Below are 13,155 nucleotides of genomic sequence, written 5' to 3' on the forward strand. Positions count from 1 at the left end.
GAAAATAAGATTTTAAACCTACCGTTAAATCTTTTTCTCCTAGTCCGTAGAGGATGCTGGGCGCCCGTCCCAGTGCGGACAAAATCTGCAAGGCTTGTATATAGTTGTTGCTTACATAAGGGTTATGTTACAGTTGAGATCAGTCTTTAGCTGATACAGTTTTGTTCATACTGTTAACTGGTTGCGTATAGTCCAGGTTATACGATGTGGATGGTGTGGGCTGGTATGAGTCTTGCCCTTAGATTAACAAAATCCTTTCCTCGTATTGTCCATCTCCTCTGGGCACAGTTTCTCTAACTGAGGTCTGGAGGAGGGGCATAGAGGGAGGAGCCAGTGCACACACATTCTAAAGTTCTTTATAGTGCCCGTGTCTCCTGCGGAGCCCGTCTATACCCCATGGTCCTTACGGAGTCCCCAGCATCCTCTACGGACTAGGAGAAAAAGATTTACCGGTAGGTTTAAAATCTTATTTTTTTTATGCTTTTGGCTTCCTGCTTGGCTCCTTTTGCCATCCAATATTAATTACTTATTCCTACTATACTGTACATATATTGTTGGAATATTGTTTTGTTGTGAACATTGGGATTAGATTAGCTGCAGTTGACGGGATGGGTGGGAAAAATGTTTTCATTCAGAAATTGTGATAAAATAATTTACTTTTAAGTTTAACTCAAATACAGTATAATTGTTCTTGAATGAAAAACCTGCATGCCTTGTGAGTAATTACGGACATACGTTATGCAGTTATCATCCCAATCCACTGATTATCGGCTATTAATCGCTTAGTGTATTACTTTGATTATCGGACAGTCAGGCATGCTGAAATCCCCCAACATGCCCAATTGATACAATCATTGGTTGGCGTCATTGGGCAGGGCATGTGCGGCTGTGACAAACTACCCAACGTTGGAGGAGGAACAGGGAAATATCTCCTCCCCAGGGGAGGAAGCTGATTTTGTGATGCTGCACACATCCGTACATAGTGTGTGGCCACATGATATGACAATGTATATCCAGCATGTCTGCGATCCACCCTCTATACTCGCACAACACAGTAGGCCAGGCATTACCAACCTCTGTTCCCAAGGCACACTAACCAAACTAGCAGGTTTTAGGGATATCCAGGAATCAGCAGAGTGTTAAATCGAAATAACTGAAATAATAATTGTCACCTGTGCTCAGGCATGGATATTACTAAAACCTGGACTGTTAGTGTGCCTTGAGGACCAAGGTCGGGAATGCCTACAATAGGCAGTTGTATGAGTACAACCTTACATACCACACACAACCCATAGACTGTCATTCCCAACCTCGGTCCTCAAGGCATACTAACAGTCCAGGTTTTAGTGAAATCCATTCTTGAGTACAGGTGACTTAATAAGTACCTCAGTTATGTTGATTTAACCATTTGTGCTGAAGCATAGATAGCACTAAAACCTGGACTGCTAGGAACTGGTTCAGTTGTTTTGTACGTCTATTTTTCCTGTCTAAACTGGAAAGTATAGACGCCCAAACGAATGTTAGGATTCAGATGTATTTGGGCGCCCATACATGTCGCACCCAAACAGACAGGGTATAGCCGCGTAAAACTGCTAAACCCGCCTATGCTCCTGCTTTGGGTGTTCAGACTTCCGTTTGGAAGCCAAAAGTGCTACTTAGTGCACATTTCTTCTCTCACCTCAGGAGTTTGCGAGAATAAAGGTCACCTTTGCGGCTACTGGGTGTCTAAACGGAGCAAAAATTGAATTTCTTTGTTTTGCTCCCCTAGTGGTAGCTGTGGGTTATAACAATTAAATATGTCCCTTAGCGTGACTTGTGGACCGAGGTTGGGAAAGCATGCAATAGACACACAAAGCAGCAAAGGTCCCTCTTTCTTGAATCCACTCCCACACACACTATGCATAACCTGAGACACCACCACACGTACACAATAAACAGCACTTTGAGCCACAATGCAGAGTAAAAAAAGAACATATCGTATAGCTTTAGGTACTTTACCACCTACGCTACTGGTATGTTTATATTTAATATTCTAAAATAGAATACACACACAAAGTAGGAGAGGAAATGTATCTTTATTAAATGATTAGTGGGGGCAGTACGGATGGTGTAATCGTCAGCGTTACTACCTCGCAGCACTGAGGTTGTGGGTTTGATTCTCACCATGGCCTGAACTGTGTGGAGTTTGTATATTCTCCCCGTATTTGTGTGGGTTTCCTCCCACAATCCAAAAATATACTGGAAGGTTAATTGGATACCAACAAAAAAATTAACACTAGCGTGAGTGTGTGCACGCATGTACATGTGGTAGGAAATATAGAGTGTAAGCTCTATTGGGGCAGGGACTGGTGTGAATGGCCAAATATTCTTTCTGTAAAGTGCTGCGGAATATGTGTGCGCTATAGAAATAACTGGTAATAAATAGCATATTTGCCTAACAATTAGACCTCCTATTTTTTTACATTGTGGTAAAGAATGAAAAAAACATTTTTAGATGCAGAAAAATATGAAACGTCTGGAAGAGAAAGCAGAACATAATCTCTTCCTAGCAAATGAGGAGAAGAACCAACTGCAGGAGAAAGTGTACAAGCTGAGACGGGATTTATTGCTAAATCAAAGAGAAGAGCAGCTCCATAACTTGCTTGAGAAGCAGGTAGGTTACTAACATGCTAGATATATCTTATTTAAATATTTTTCAGTGTGCAGAATAAATGTACTGTGGTCCTAGCAAGTTACAACCAATACTTGTATTACAGAGTTAATGAACACCATTTCTATAAAGTGTATGCAGATAAAGTATTCGCCAATCAGCTCCTAACTGCCATGTTACAGGCTATGTTTGAAAAATGACAGTTAGGAGCTGATTGGATGGTACTTTCTCTCCGTCCATTTTATCTAATGCTGGCCAAACACTAGTACGATATCGCGTCCGAATGTATAATTTAGAGGCGTTGCATGATGCATTGTGTGCACATCGTACGTATTTTGGGTACGATCTGGCTGGTTGAAATGAAAATCTGGTAATGGATGAGAGCAAATGACAATGGACCATTTTCTCACAAACACTTGAAAATGCACAAAGTATGTTGTTCATACAAAGTCGTTAAATCACTGGCATGTTTTGTCCATTTTCCAGTGTTTTTGGAGTAAATGGTCCATTGTCATTTGCATCACAGAGAAAAAAAGTATCAACTAAGAGTATAACAATTACTAGCACTGCCATTCACTCCACAGGAGCTCTCATGGCTCAATCAGTAAAGCCAGGGCCGGATTAACAATGGGGCGGATGGAGCTGCAGCTCCAGGCCCCCCATCAAAATAGGCTGATCGCATCTACTGTGCTGCTGCTGTAGGCAGGAAAAAATGTGTTACTGCTACACAGCCTACGAGTGACCACCAAGGTCACCTCCCCCGGCAGCGGACTGTGAACTCCCCTCCTGTAGCACTGGCCCTGGCCGCGGACCACTTGCCACCGCAGGCATATATATTTATATACATGGCAGCGGAGCAGAAGGGCTTCACTAGCCCTCCCTGCGCTCCGAGCCCATACACCGTGAAGAGGCGCCACCTCTGAAGGCGCATCGCATGACGTTGGAGGGAGTGATGTGATGAGGGAGTGATGTCTCAAATGTGCAGCGAGCGACCTCTGAGGGCACCTGAAGGCGGCTACTGAGGTGAGGTGTCAGTCAGCATGGCTGCTGTGCCGCTGCTAGTATAATAATAATTATAACTGAGCTGCTGACTTTGATTGTGTATTGTGTATATATATATGCTGCTGTGATGCTGCATGCTGGGCTGGGCTGTAACTATTCGCTGCCGGCGGTCACTCCATTAATTGGGAGTCACAGCTCGGCACACCATGCAGCAATGCTCCATAGTGTAAAAAAAAACACATGCAAGAGACAAATAGGTAAGATCTGCTTCTACCAAAATTATAACAGTGTAGGCTTAATACTGCACCATGATACTGTTAATACTCCACTGGCAACACCAACCATTCTTGTCAGAGTCACATAAAAAAAGAAGGTAGCGCTCCCAGCGCTAGATTTTACAATATGAAGTAAATATTAAAATATTAAAAAGTGAAGGAATACTGTAACGATCTCTGTATTAGCAAGAAACCGTAAATATATCCCAGCATGTGGAAGTGTCCGATCTTTTCCCTTTGGGCTGACACTTACTTTTTGAGGAACGGCACAAGGGGTTTAAAAGTATCTTTATAATACCTCAGTATATATAGGTGCACTTTCACCGTCAACGCGTTTCGGAGGTCCGCCTCCTTTCTTAAGCGTTTCGGAGGTCTGCCTCCTTTCTCAAGATCTTGAGAAAGGAGGCGGACCTCCGAAACGCGTTGACGGACATTGCAAGACTTGGACGGGACACAGAGAGACTACCGCCGGCTTGTATGCTCGAGGCTGTTGCCGGGACAGCAAGCTGAGATTTTCCGGACATTCTCAGCTGGAGTGCACAGCCTCTGTCGGGAGCGGGTACGATCTCATCCGATCACTGTCCAGTATCGCTGTTATATGAAGATTTTATTTTATTTTGTATATTTTTTAACAAATTGATCTTAAAATCCTCATTGGATACTTTCAATCTTTCTTATGATTTGGTGTCTGGACTGCCGCTGATGTGTTGACGGGTTTCCTCTCCTCGGTGAAAGCGCACCTATATATACTGAGGGATTATAAAGATACTTTTAAACCCCTTGTGCCGTTCTTCAAAAGGTAAGTGTCAGCCCAAAGGGAAAAGATCGGACACTTCCACATGCTGGGATATATTTACGGTTTCTTGCTAATACAGAGATCGTTACAGTATTCCTTCACTTTTTAATATTTACTTCATATTGTAAAATCTAGCGCTGGGAGCTCTACCTTCTTTTTTTTATGTGTATGTATTGATTGGTGCAGGTGTACACCATTAGGCAGAGACAGGGGCGGAACTCCCGGAGGCAACAGAGTCTGTTGCCGCCGGGCTCCAGCCCTGAATGGGGCACCTGGCTCCTCCATTGTATACCAGCCCTGCCCTTCTTGCTTCAATAGAGGAGCCACCAAGATGTGCAGCACCGATCAGCATCAATGGTGCGCTCCCCCTCTGTGACCCCTCGCATGAGACCCGTAAGTTTGTGAAGCTTAGGATACATGGGATGACGGAACCAGGCCTGTGCGTGTCCATCACACACCAGGAACCGCGGCGCTGACATGGGCAGTCAACCTGTTAACAAAACATCCCTCCCGAGCGATGGAGAGCGGAGACACATTACAGGACTCACTGCCTGGCTGAGTGCTGTGGATTACGCGAGATACGGGGAGGCAAGAAACAATAGCAGGGGGAGTAGAGTGGAGACCGGGGACACAGGGGAGGAGCTTCCCCCATGACCAGCCACCCTGACCAAGAGAGGGGGACACAGTCCGGACAGTGAGGCCAGAAGAAGCGCCGCTCCCAGCGGGCACCACAGCGGACAAGGAGGGTAAGCGTGGATAAAATTCACAGCTCTTGTGCAGGGGGCATCGGGAGTCTCCCCTCTGCTGGGAAGCCAACGAACTCCATGGGCGAGACCACAGCCACCCGGCCACATTAGGAGGAGCGTCTCTTCATCCTTCAGTGTCCCGCAGAGCGACAGAAGTTTTTATGCACCTCACCCTGTGCTGTCCCCTCTCTCTCCCCATCTCTGTCTTTCGCCCTCATCTCTCTCTCTCCCTGTCTCTCCCCTTCCCTGTCTCTGTGTCCCTGTCTCTCTCCCTCCATCTCTGTCTCTCTTTCCCTGTCTATGTCTCTCTCTCTCCATCTCTGCATCTCTTCCTGTTTCTCTCCCTCAATCTGTCTCTCTCCTTCGACTCCCTCGCTCTCTTGTCCCCATCTGTTTGTCTCTACCTGTTTCTGCATCTCTCTCCCTCTGTCTCTCCCTTGTCTATTCCCCTGTCTCTGTCTCGCTCTCTCTCCATCTCTGCATCTCTCAATGTCTCTCTCCCTCAATCTCTGTCTCTCTCTCCCTGTCTCTCTCCGTTGTCTCCCTCGCTCTCTTGTCCCCATCTGTTTGTCTCTACCTGTTTCTGCATCTCTCTCCCTGTCTCTCTCCCTCTGTCTCTGTCACCCTCGTCTCTTGCCCCTTCTTTATCCCCCTCCCTGTCATTCTCCCTCGTCTCTCTCTCGCCCCCCATTTCTGTCTCTCTCCCTTTCTCTCTCCATCTCTGCATCTTTCTACCTGTCTCTCTCCCTCCATCTCTTTCTCCCTGTCTCTCCCTCCTCGGTTTCTCTCTTTCCCCATCTCTGTCTCTCTCTCCCCTCTATGTCTCTCTCTCTATCTCCCTGTGTCTCTCTCTCTCCCTGTCATTCTCCCTGTCTCTATCTCCCTTTCCCTGTCTCTGTGTCCCTGTCTCCCTCCCTGTATCTGCATCTCTCTCCCTCTATCTGTTTCTCTCCCTCCATCTGTCTTTCCTTGTCTCTGTCTCTGCATCTCTCTCCCTGTCTCTCTCTATCTCTCTCCCTCCATCTGTCTCTCTCTCCCTTGTCTCTTTCCTCGTCTCTCTCCGTCTCTCCATCTCTCTCCCTCCGTCTCCCCCTCATCTCTCTCTTTCTTTCCACGCCTCTGTCTTTCTCTCCCTGTTTTTGCCTCTGTCTCTCTCCCTCCAAAACTCTCTCTCTCTCTCTCTCTCTCTCTCTCTCTCTCTCCTCCTCGTCTCTCTCCCCGCCTTTATCCCCCCTCCCTGTCTCTCTTCCTCATCTCCTTCTCTCCCCATCTCTGTCTCTCTCTCCGTATCTGCATCTCTCTTCCTGTCTATCTCCCTCCGTCTCTCTCTCTCTCTCTCTCCCTGTCTCTCTCCCTTGCCTGTTATCGCTCTCTTTCCCCATCTGTCTCTCCCTGTTTCTGCGTATTTCTCCCTCTCTCTCTCTCTCTCTCTCTCCCTTGTCTCTGTGGTTCTCTCCCTCTCCCTGTCTCACACAGTGAGAAGGTGGACATGGCTCACACAGGGGAAGGGTGGGCATGGTTCACAGCCTCACACAGGGAAAGGGGGACACATGGCTCACACAGGGGAAGGGCGGGCATGGTTCACACAAAGGAAGGGGGGCATGGCTCACCAGGGGAAGGGGGACATAGCTCACAGGGGAGGGGGGTGCATGGCTCACACGTGGAAGGTGGGATATCACTCACACAGGGCAAGGAGTCAGTTAAAATACAAATATTTTTTTGTAAGGGGGGAGGGGGCACAACATTTACCTTGCCTCCGGGCAACTGGGATGAAGTTACGCCACTGGGCAGAGACCAGCTGCTAATTAACAGGCGCTGTGAAAGGGTATTCTTTCCTTGTATTACAATTATTCTTGTCAGAGTGGTCTGGGCACCTACTAACTATATTATTTGAAATTTATGAACATATATAGGTCTATATAAATATATTTCTATTATAGCTTAGTAGCTCTTCCAATACACCAATGAGGCAGCTGTCCAGTGTCATTTTTGTATTTGGAGTGTCACAAGTAACACTGATTCCCAGCTGTTCTTTCTGTTCAGTTTTATAATCACTTTTCCATTGCGAGATGGGTACAAAGTTTTCCTACTGTTATCAATGTTGCTATTCCGAGACTGCAAAGTGTACAACAACGTGAGGTCCGACCGGGATCCCAATTCCCTAGTATGTCTTCTGGGATTCAATGTTACCACTCTGCGTAGTTTTCTTCCAAATCCATCCAGCGGAAGGCCCAAACAGGCTCCCTGTGTCAAAGTTCTACCCAGCGCTCTCCACCGTGAGGTCCGACCAGGAAGCTAACCCCCCCCCCCCACCTTCCCCATACGTAGACAGGATCCAATTGGACTACCTCGCGTTGGTTTCATCATAACCGGTGCAGGAGTGTCAGAATGCATAACTGGACACACGGACAAACAAACAGACCAGTGATTTTTATATATATCAAATATATAGCTCTGGCCCTTACAGGGGTGGATTTTTTTTTGTTTAAACCCGCCCGTATTTTAAGTTGGATAATGAAGTGTATGTGTACCAAGTTTTGTCCAGATCCATCAAGCCATGTAGGAGCCTATGAAGAACAAACATACAGATGTGTCCTAATACATCCTTGCCCGCAATGCGCTTTAAGTCGCAGCGTATGTTCGCGGGAATGTGTATACATACACTCCCGCACACAGTACAGAGCTAAAAGCCAGGAGAGCTAAAATAGGTAGTGGGCAGCGGTGCTCTCGCTACTTGTTCACTGAGGGAGCCAGCACAGGGCAATTCACTGGGGTAATGCGAGTTTGTGTTATATACACGTGCCCGCCAACAATAGCCACAATGGGGAAGCTTCGTTAAGCACACAATAGCACACAATGGGGAATCTGTGTTATGCCACAACGCAGCAATGCCACAGTACGCAGCCTCCCACAGCAACAATGAATGAGGACACACTGGACTTGCATCCTTACACACACATACACACACACATATATATATATATAGGGCTATGTGGTCTAAAAGCTAAATTTATCGCTTTGTCGCTATGTGGTCTAATTCAGTGGTCGCCAACCCTGGTCCTCGAGAGCTACCAACAGATCATGTTTTCCAGGTCAGCTAGCAGGTGCACAGGTGCAGTCATTACTCACTGACACATTTTAAAAGATCCAAAGATGGAGCTAATTACTTAACTTGTGATTCTGTGAGGAGAACTGGAAAACGTTAACTGTTGGTAGCTCTCGAGGAACAGGGTTGGCTACCCCTGATCTAATTGCTTCACTTATCAATACTAAGTAACTATAACATTTGGCAGCTTCACCTTACAGAAATCATGCAGTCATGCCCTGTTGGCAAAGCAATTGAATAATTACTTCGGCATCTAAAACTTATTGGCCGCCATAAAGCAATTGAATTCCCTCCAGTGACACACTCTCTCTCTCTCTCTCTCTCTCTCTGTATACATTTAAGTATACACGCACATATATTTAAATACTGCACTGGACACGCAACCATACCAGTAGTCACCCATCACACAACCACACACTCTGCGGCAGCCCACAATAGGCCCTTGACAAATTTCAGCTCCAGGCCCATGAGGACCTTAATCTGGCACTGAGTAAAGCACCGGACCACAGCACAAAGGGTCAGAGGATTGAATCATGGAAGAGTAGCACAAAGTTAGATATATTTTTATTTACTAAATTTTTCGGTGATAGTATTATCAATTTAAATACTTGAATCATTAACTAAGAATATAACCGTTACCAGCAGAGCCATTCATTCCACAGGAGCTCTCATGGCTCAATCAGTAACTAGAACACAGCACAGAGGGTCAGAGGATCGAATCATGGGAGAGTAGCACAAAGTTAAATCTATTTTTGTTTAAGATAGATAGATAGATATGGGGTATATGCAATTAGCGGCGAATCGTGGCAATTTTTCGGCCGTTTTTTAATTCGACACAATTCGACCATCTAATTTCGGCAAGTGGGTGCCGAAATTGACCATATTCAATAAAAAACGGATTCGACAGTCCCGCTGACGAAAAACGGACGATTTGACGGATTTTGTTCCGATTTTTTAAAAACGGGGAAAAACACGAAAAAAAATGGCGTGGGGTCTCCCCTCCAAAGCATAATCAGCCTCGGGCTCTTCGAGCTGGTCCTGGTTCGAAAAATCCGGGGGGAAAATGGACAGGGGATCCCCCGTATTTTTAAAACCAGCACCGGGCTCTGCGCCTGGTGCTGGTGCAAAAAATACGGGGGACAAAAAAAGTAGGGGTCCCCCGTATTTTTTACACCAGCATCGGGCTCCACTAGCTGGACAGATAATGCCACAGACGGGGGTCACTTTTATACAGTGCCCTGCGGCCGTGGCATTAAATATCCAACTAGTCACCCCTGGCCGGGGTACCCTGGGGGAGTGGGGACCCCTTCAATCAAGGGGTCCCCCCCCCCCAGCCACCCAAGGGCCAGGGGTGAAGCCCGAGGCTGTCCCCCCCCCCCCCCCCCCCATCCAAGGGCTGCGGATGGGAGGCTGATAGCCTTGAGAAAATGTAAAGAATATTGTTTTTTTCCAGTAGTACTACAAGTCCCAGCAAGCCTCCCCCGCAAGCTGGTACTTGGAGAACCACAAGTACCAGCATGCGGGAGAAAAACGGGCCCGCTGGTACCTGTAGTACTACTGGAAAAAAAAATACCAAATAAAAACAGGAGCCACACACCTTGAGAGTAAAACTTTATTTCACACCTGCCGACACACACATACTTACCTATGTTGACCCGCCGACTGCCACGTCTCCTGATCCGACGATCCGGGGTACCTGTGAATAAAATTATACTCACCTCAATCCAGTGTCCAGATATAAATCCTCGTACTTGGCAAAACAAATAAACGAACACCCGGACCAGCGGACTGAAAGGGGTCCCATGTTTTCACATGGGACCCCTTTCCCCGAATGCCGGGACCCCACGTGACTCCTGTCACAGAGGTCCCTTCAGTCAATCAGGAAGCGCTACTTCGTTGCATCACCTGATTGGCTGTATGCGCGTGTGACCTCAGACAGCGCATCGCACAGCTCCCTCCATTACTTTCAATGGTGGGAACTTAGCCGTCAGCGGTGGGGTTACCCGCGGTCAGCCGCTGACCGCGGGTGACCACCGCTGACGCAAAGTTCCCACCATTGAGTATAATGGAGAGGCTTTGCGATGCGCTGTCTGACAGCCAGACGTGCAGCCAATCAGCAGAGTGCCAGGACGTTGCGCTCGCTGATTGGCTTAAGAGACCTTTCTGTGACAGCAGTCACGGGGGGGGGGGGGGGGGGTCTCTGCATTCGGGGAAAGGGGTCCCATGTGAAAACATGGGACCCCTTTCAGTCCGCTGGTCCGGGTGTTCGTTTATTTGTTTTGCCAAGTACGAGGATTTATATCTGGACACTGGATTGAGGTGAGTATAATTTTATTCACAGGTACCCGGATCGTCGGATCAGGAGACGTGGCAGTCGGCGGGTCAACATAGGTAAGTATGTGTGTGTCGGCAGGTGTGAAATAAAGTTTTACTCTCAAGGTGTGTGGCTCCTGTTTTTATTTGGGTATTTTTTTTCCAGTAGTACTACAGGTACCAGCGGGCCCGTTTTTCTCCCGCATGCTGGTACTTGTGGTTCTCCAAGTACCAGCTTGCGGGGGAGGCTTGCTGGGACTTGTAGTACTACTGGAAAAAAACAATATTCTTTACATTTTCTCAAGGCTATCAGCCTCCCATCCGCAGCCCTTGGATGGGGGGGGGACAGCCTCGGGCTTCACCCCTGGCCCTTGGGTGGCTGGGGGGGGGGGGACCCCTTGATTGAAGGGGTCCCCACTCCCCCAGGGTACCCCGGCCAGGGGTGACTAGTTGGATATTTAATGCCACGGCCGCAGGGCGCTGTATAAAAGTGACCCCCGGCAGTGGCATTATCTGTCCAGCTAGTGGAACCCGATGCTGGTGTAAAAAATACGGGGGACCCCTACTCTTTCTCTGACGTCCTAGTGGATGCTGGGTACTCCGTAAGGACCATGGGGTATAGACGGGCTCCGCAGGAGACTGGGCACTCTTTAAAGAAAGATTAGGTACTATATCTGGTGTGCACTGGCTCCTCCCTCTATGCCCCTCCTCCAGACCTCAGTTAGTATCTGTGCCCGGCCAGAGCTGGATGCACCCTAGGGGCTCTCCTGAGCTTCCTAGAAAAGAAAGTATTTGTTAGGTTTTTTATTTTCAGTGAGATCTGCTGGCAACAGACTCACTGCTACGTGGGACTGAGGGGAGAAAAGCGAACCTACCTGCTTGCAGCTAGCTTGGGCTTCTAAGGCTACTGGACACCATTAGCTTCAGAGGGATCGAACACAGGCCCAGTCCTCGGTCGTCCGGTCCCGGAGCCGCGCCGCCGTCCCCCTTGCAGAGCCAGAAGAATGAAGAGAAGTTGAAAATCGGCGGCTGAAGCTCCGATGGCCTGGCTGGCAACCTGAGAAGATGTGCAGTAAATCAGCTCTCCCTAAACAGCACTCATAAAGCCCCCTTAACCCCTGTTCCTGCACCCCAATCCAGCCACAAAACACCCATTAGGCTTGCCTGACCCTACTGCCGACACCTGGGGAGCCCGTGGAGTCGGGGAGCGCTTTTAAGCGCTCCTGCGGATTGCGGCCTACCTCCCCAAACAGAAGCCGGGACCTGGAGTGGGGCGGAAGCCGGAGGAGCTCGCCCGGCGGCGCGCACGAACACCCTGCTGAGACCGGACCCCCCTACCTGCATTCATCGGGACCTGCTCATAGCACCTGGAGAAGGACCCTTCCGCGCCGGTGAGTTCGCTCCACAGCCGGAGCCCGTCCCGTGACTGACACGCCAGCTGCCCATACTGAGCTGCCGCTCCCCGCCCGCAGCCCCGAGACGCGGAAGCCTCACCCGCCCGGACCATCTGACTGCCGGCTCACCTTGAGGGGGGGAGACGCGCTGTCCTCTCCCGCCGCCCGCCGCGCGGACCTCGGGACCCACCACACTCCCGGACGCCTCTCTCCCTGCCTTCATACTCCCGCATAGCTACTGAAGGGGTTTGGTCACCCCTCTGCATCTGAGGCTGGAGATTGGGACCTGGTCGAGATCCCTGCCGCCTGCCTGCAGGCTGCGGCCTGGCCCCCATCCAGGGTCCAGGGACTCCCTTTGAGCACATTGCCTGGCTGACGACAGGGCCCACCAAACCATAAGCTCCACAGCAAAATCCAAGCTAAGGGCTCCCCCCAGTGGCTAACCTGGGGTAAATTGCTGGTGGAAGGGGCTAGTAGAATGAGAAGAAGCAATTCTATGCTGCACTTTAAAATACATAACCCTACGGATTCTCATCCCCTCTCTGAGAGCCCAGGAGCCCCTCTGACACTCTCATAAGCCCCACTGCAACCACTGAGGGGGACCCGCGGAATCGGGGAGCGCTTTTTAGCCCTCCTGCGGGTTGCGGCCTTCCCCTCGGTGTGGAGCCAGGACCTCAAGTTTGAGCCGCGCTGGGCATCTAAGCTGTGATCAGCTGGGCCCCCACATATGCTGGCCTATCATCTCTCTCCCCTACATTGGCAGTGCACCTCTACATATCAGCCCTCCATGATACTGGTGGCCGGGGGAATGGCTTGCTGAGTACCTGCGGGTACGACCCTGGGGGTCTTTCTATGTTTATTCTCTATACTCAT

At 49.0% G+C, this 13,155-nt stretch overlaps 1 protein-coding gene across 1 annotated transcript in view; it reads left to right on the plus strand.

The window, feature by feature from the left end:
- The window catches only part of HAUS8 (HAUS augmin like complex subunit 8), a 304,443-nt gene that overhangs the window by 188,981 nt on the left and 102,307 nt on the right, over positions 1 to 13,155 (plus strand). The window contains exon 8 of the mRNA XM_063914496.1: positions 2,495 to 2,653. Coding sequence (XP_063770566.1) covers positions 2,495 to 2,653 — 159 coding nt within the window. The remainder of the gene's footprint in view (positions 1 to 2,494; positions 2,654 to 13,155) is intronic.

The sequence above is a fragment of the Pseudophryne corroboree genome, chromosome 1, assembly GCF_028390025.1.
Source record: "Pseudophryne corroboree isolate aPseCor3 chromosome 1, aPseCor3.hap2, whole genome shotgun sequence".
In the NCBI taxonomy this organism is placed as follows: Eukaryota; Metazoa; Chordata; class Amphibia; order Anura; family Myobatrachidae; genus Pseudophryne; species Pseudophryne corroboree.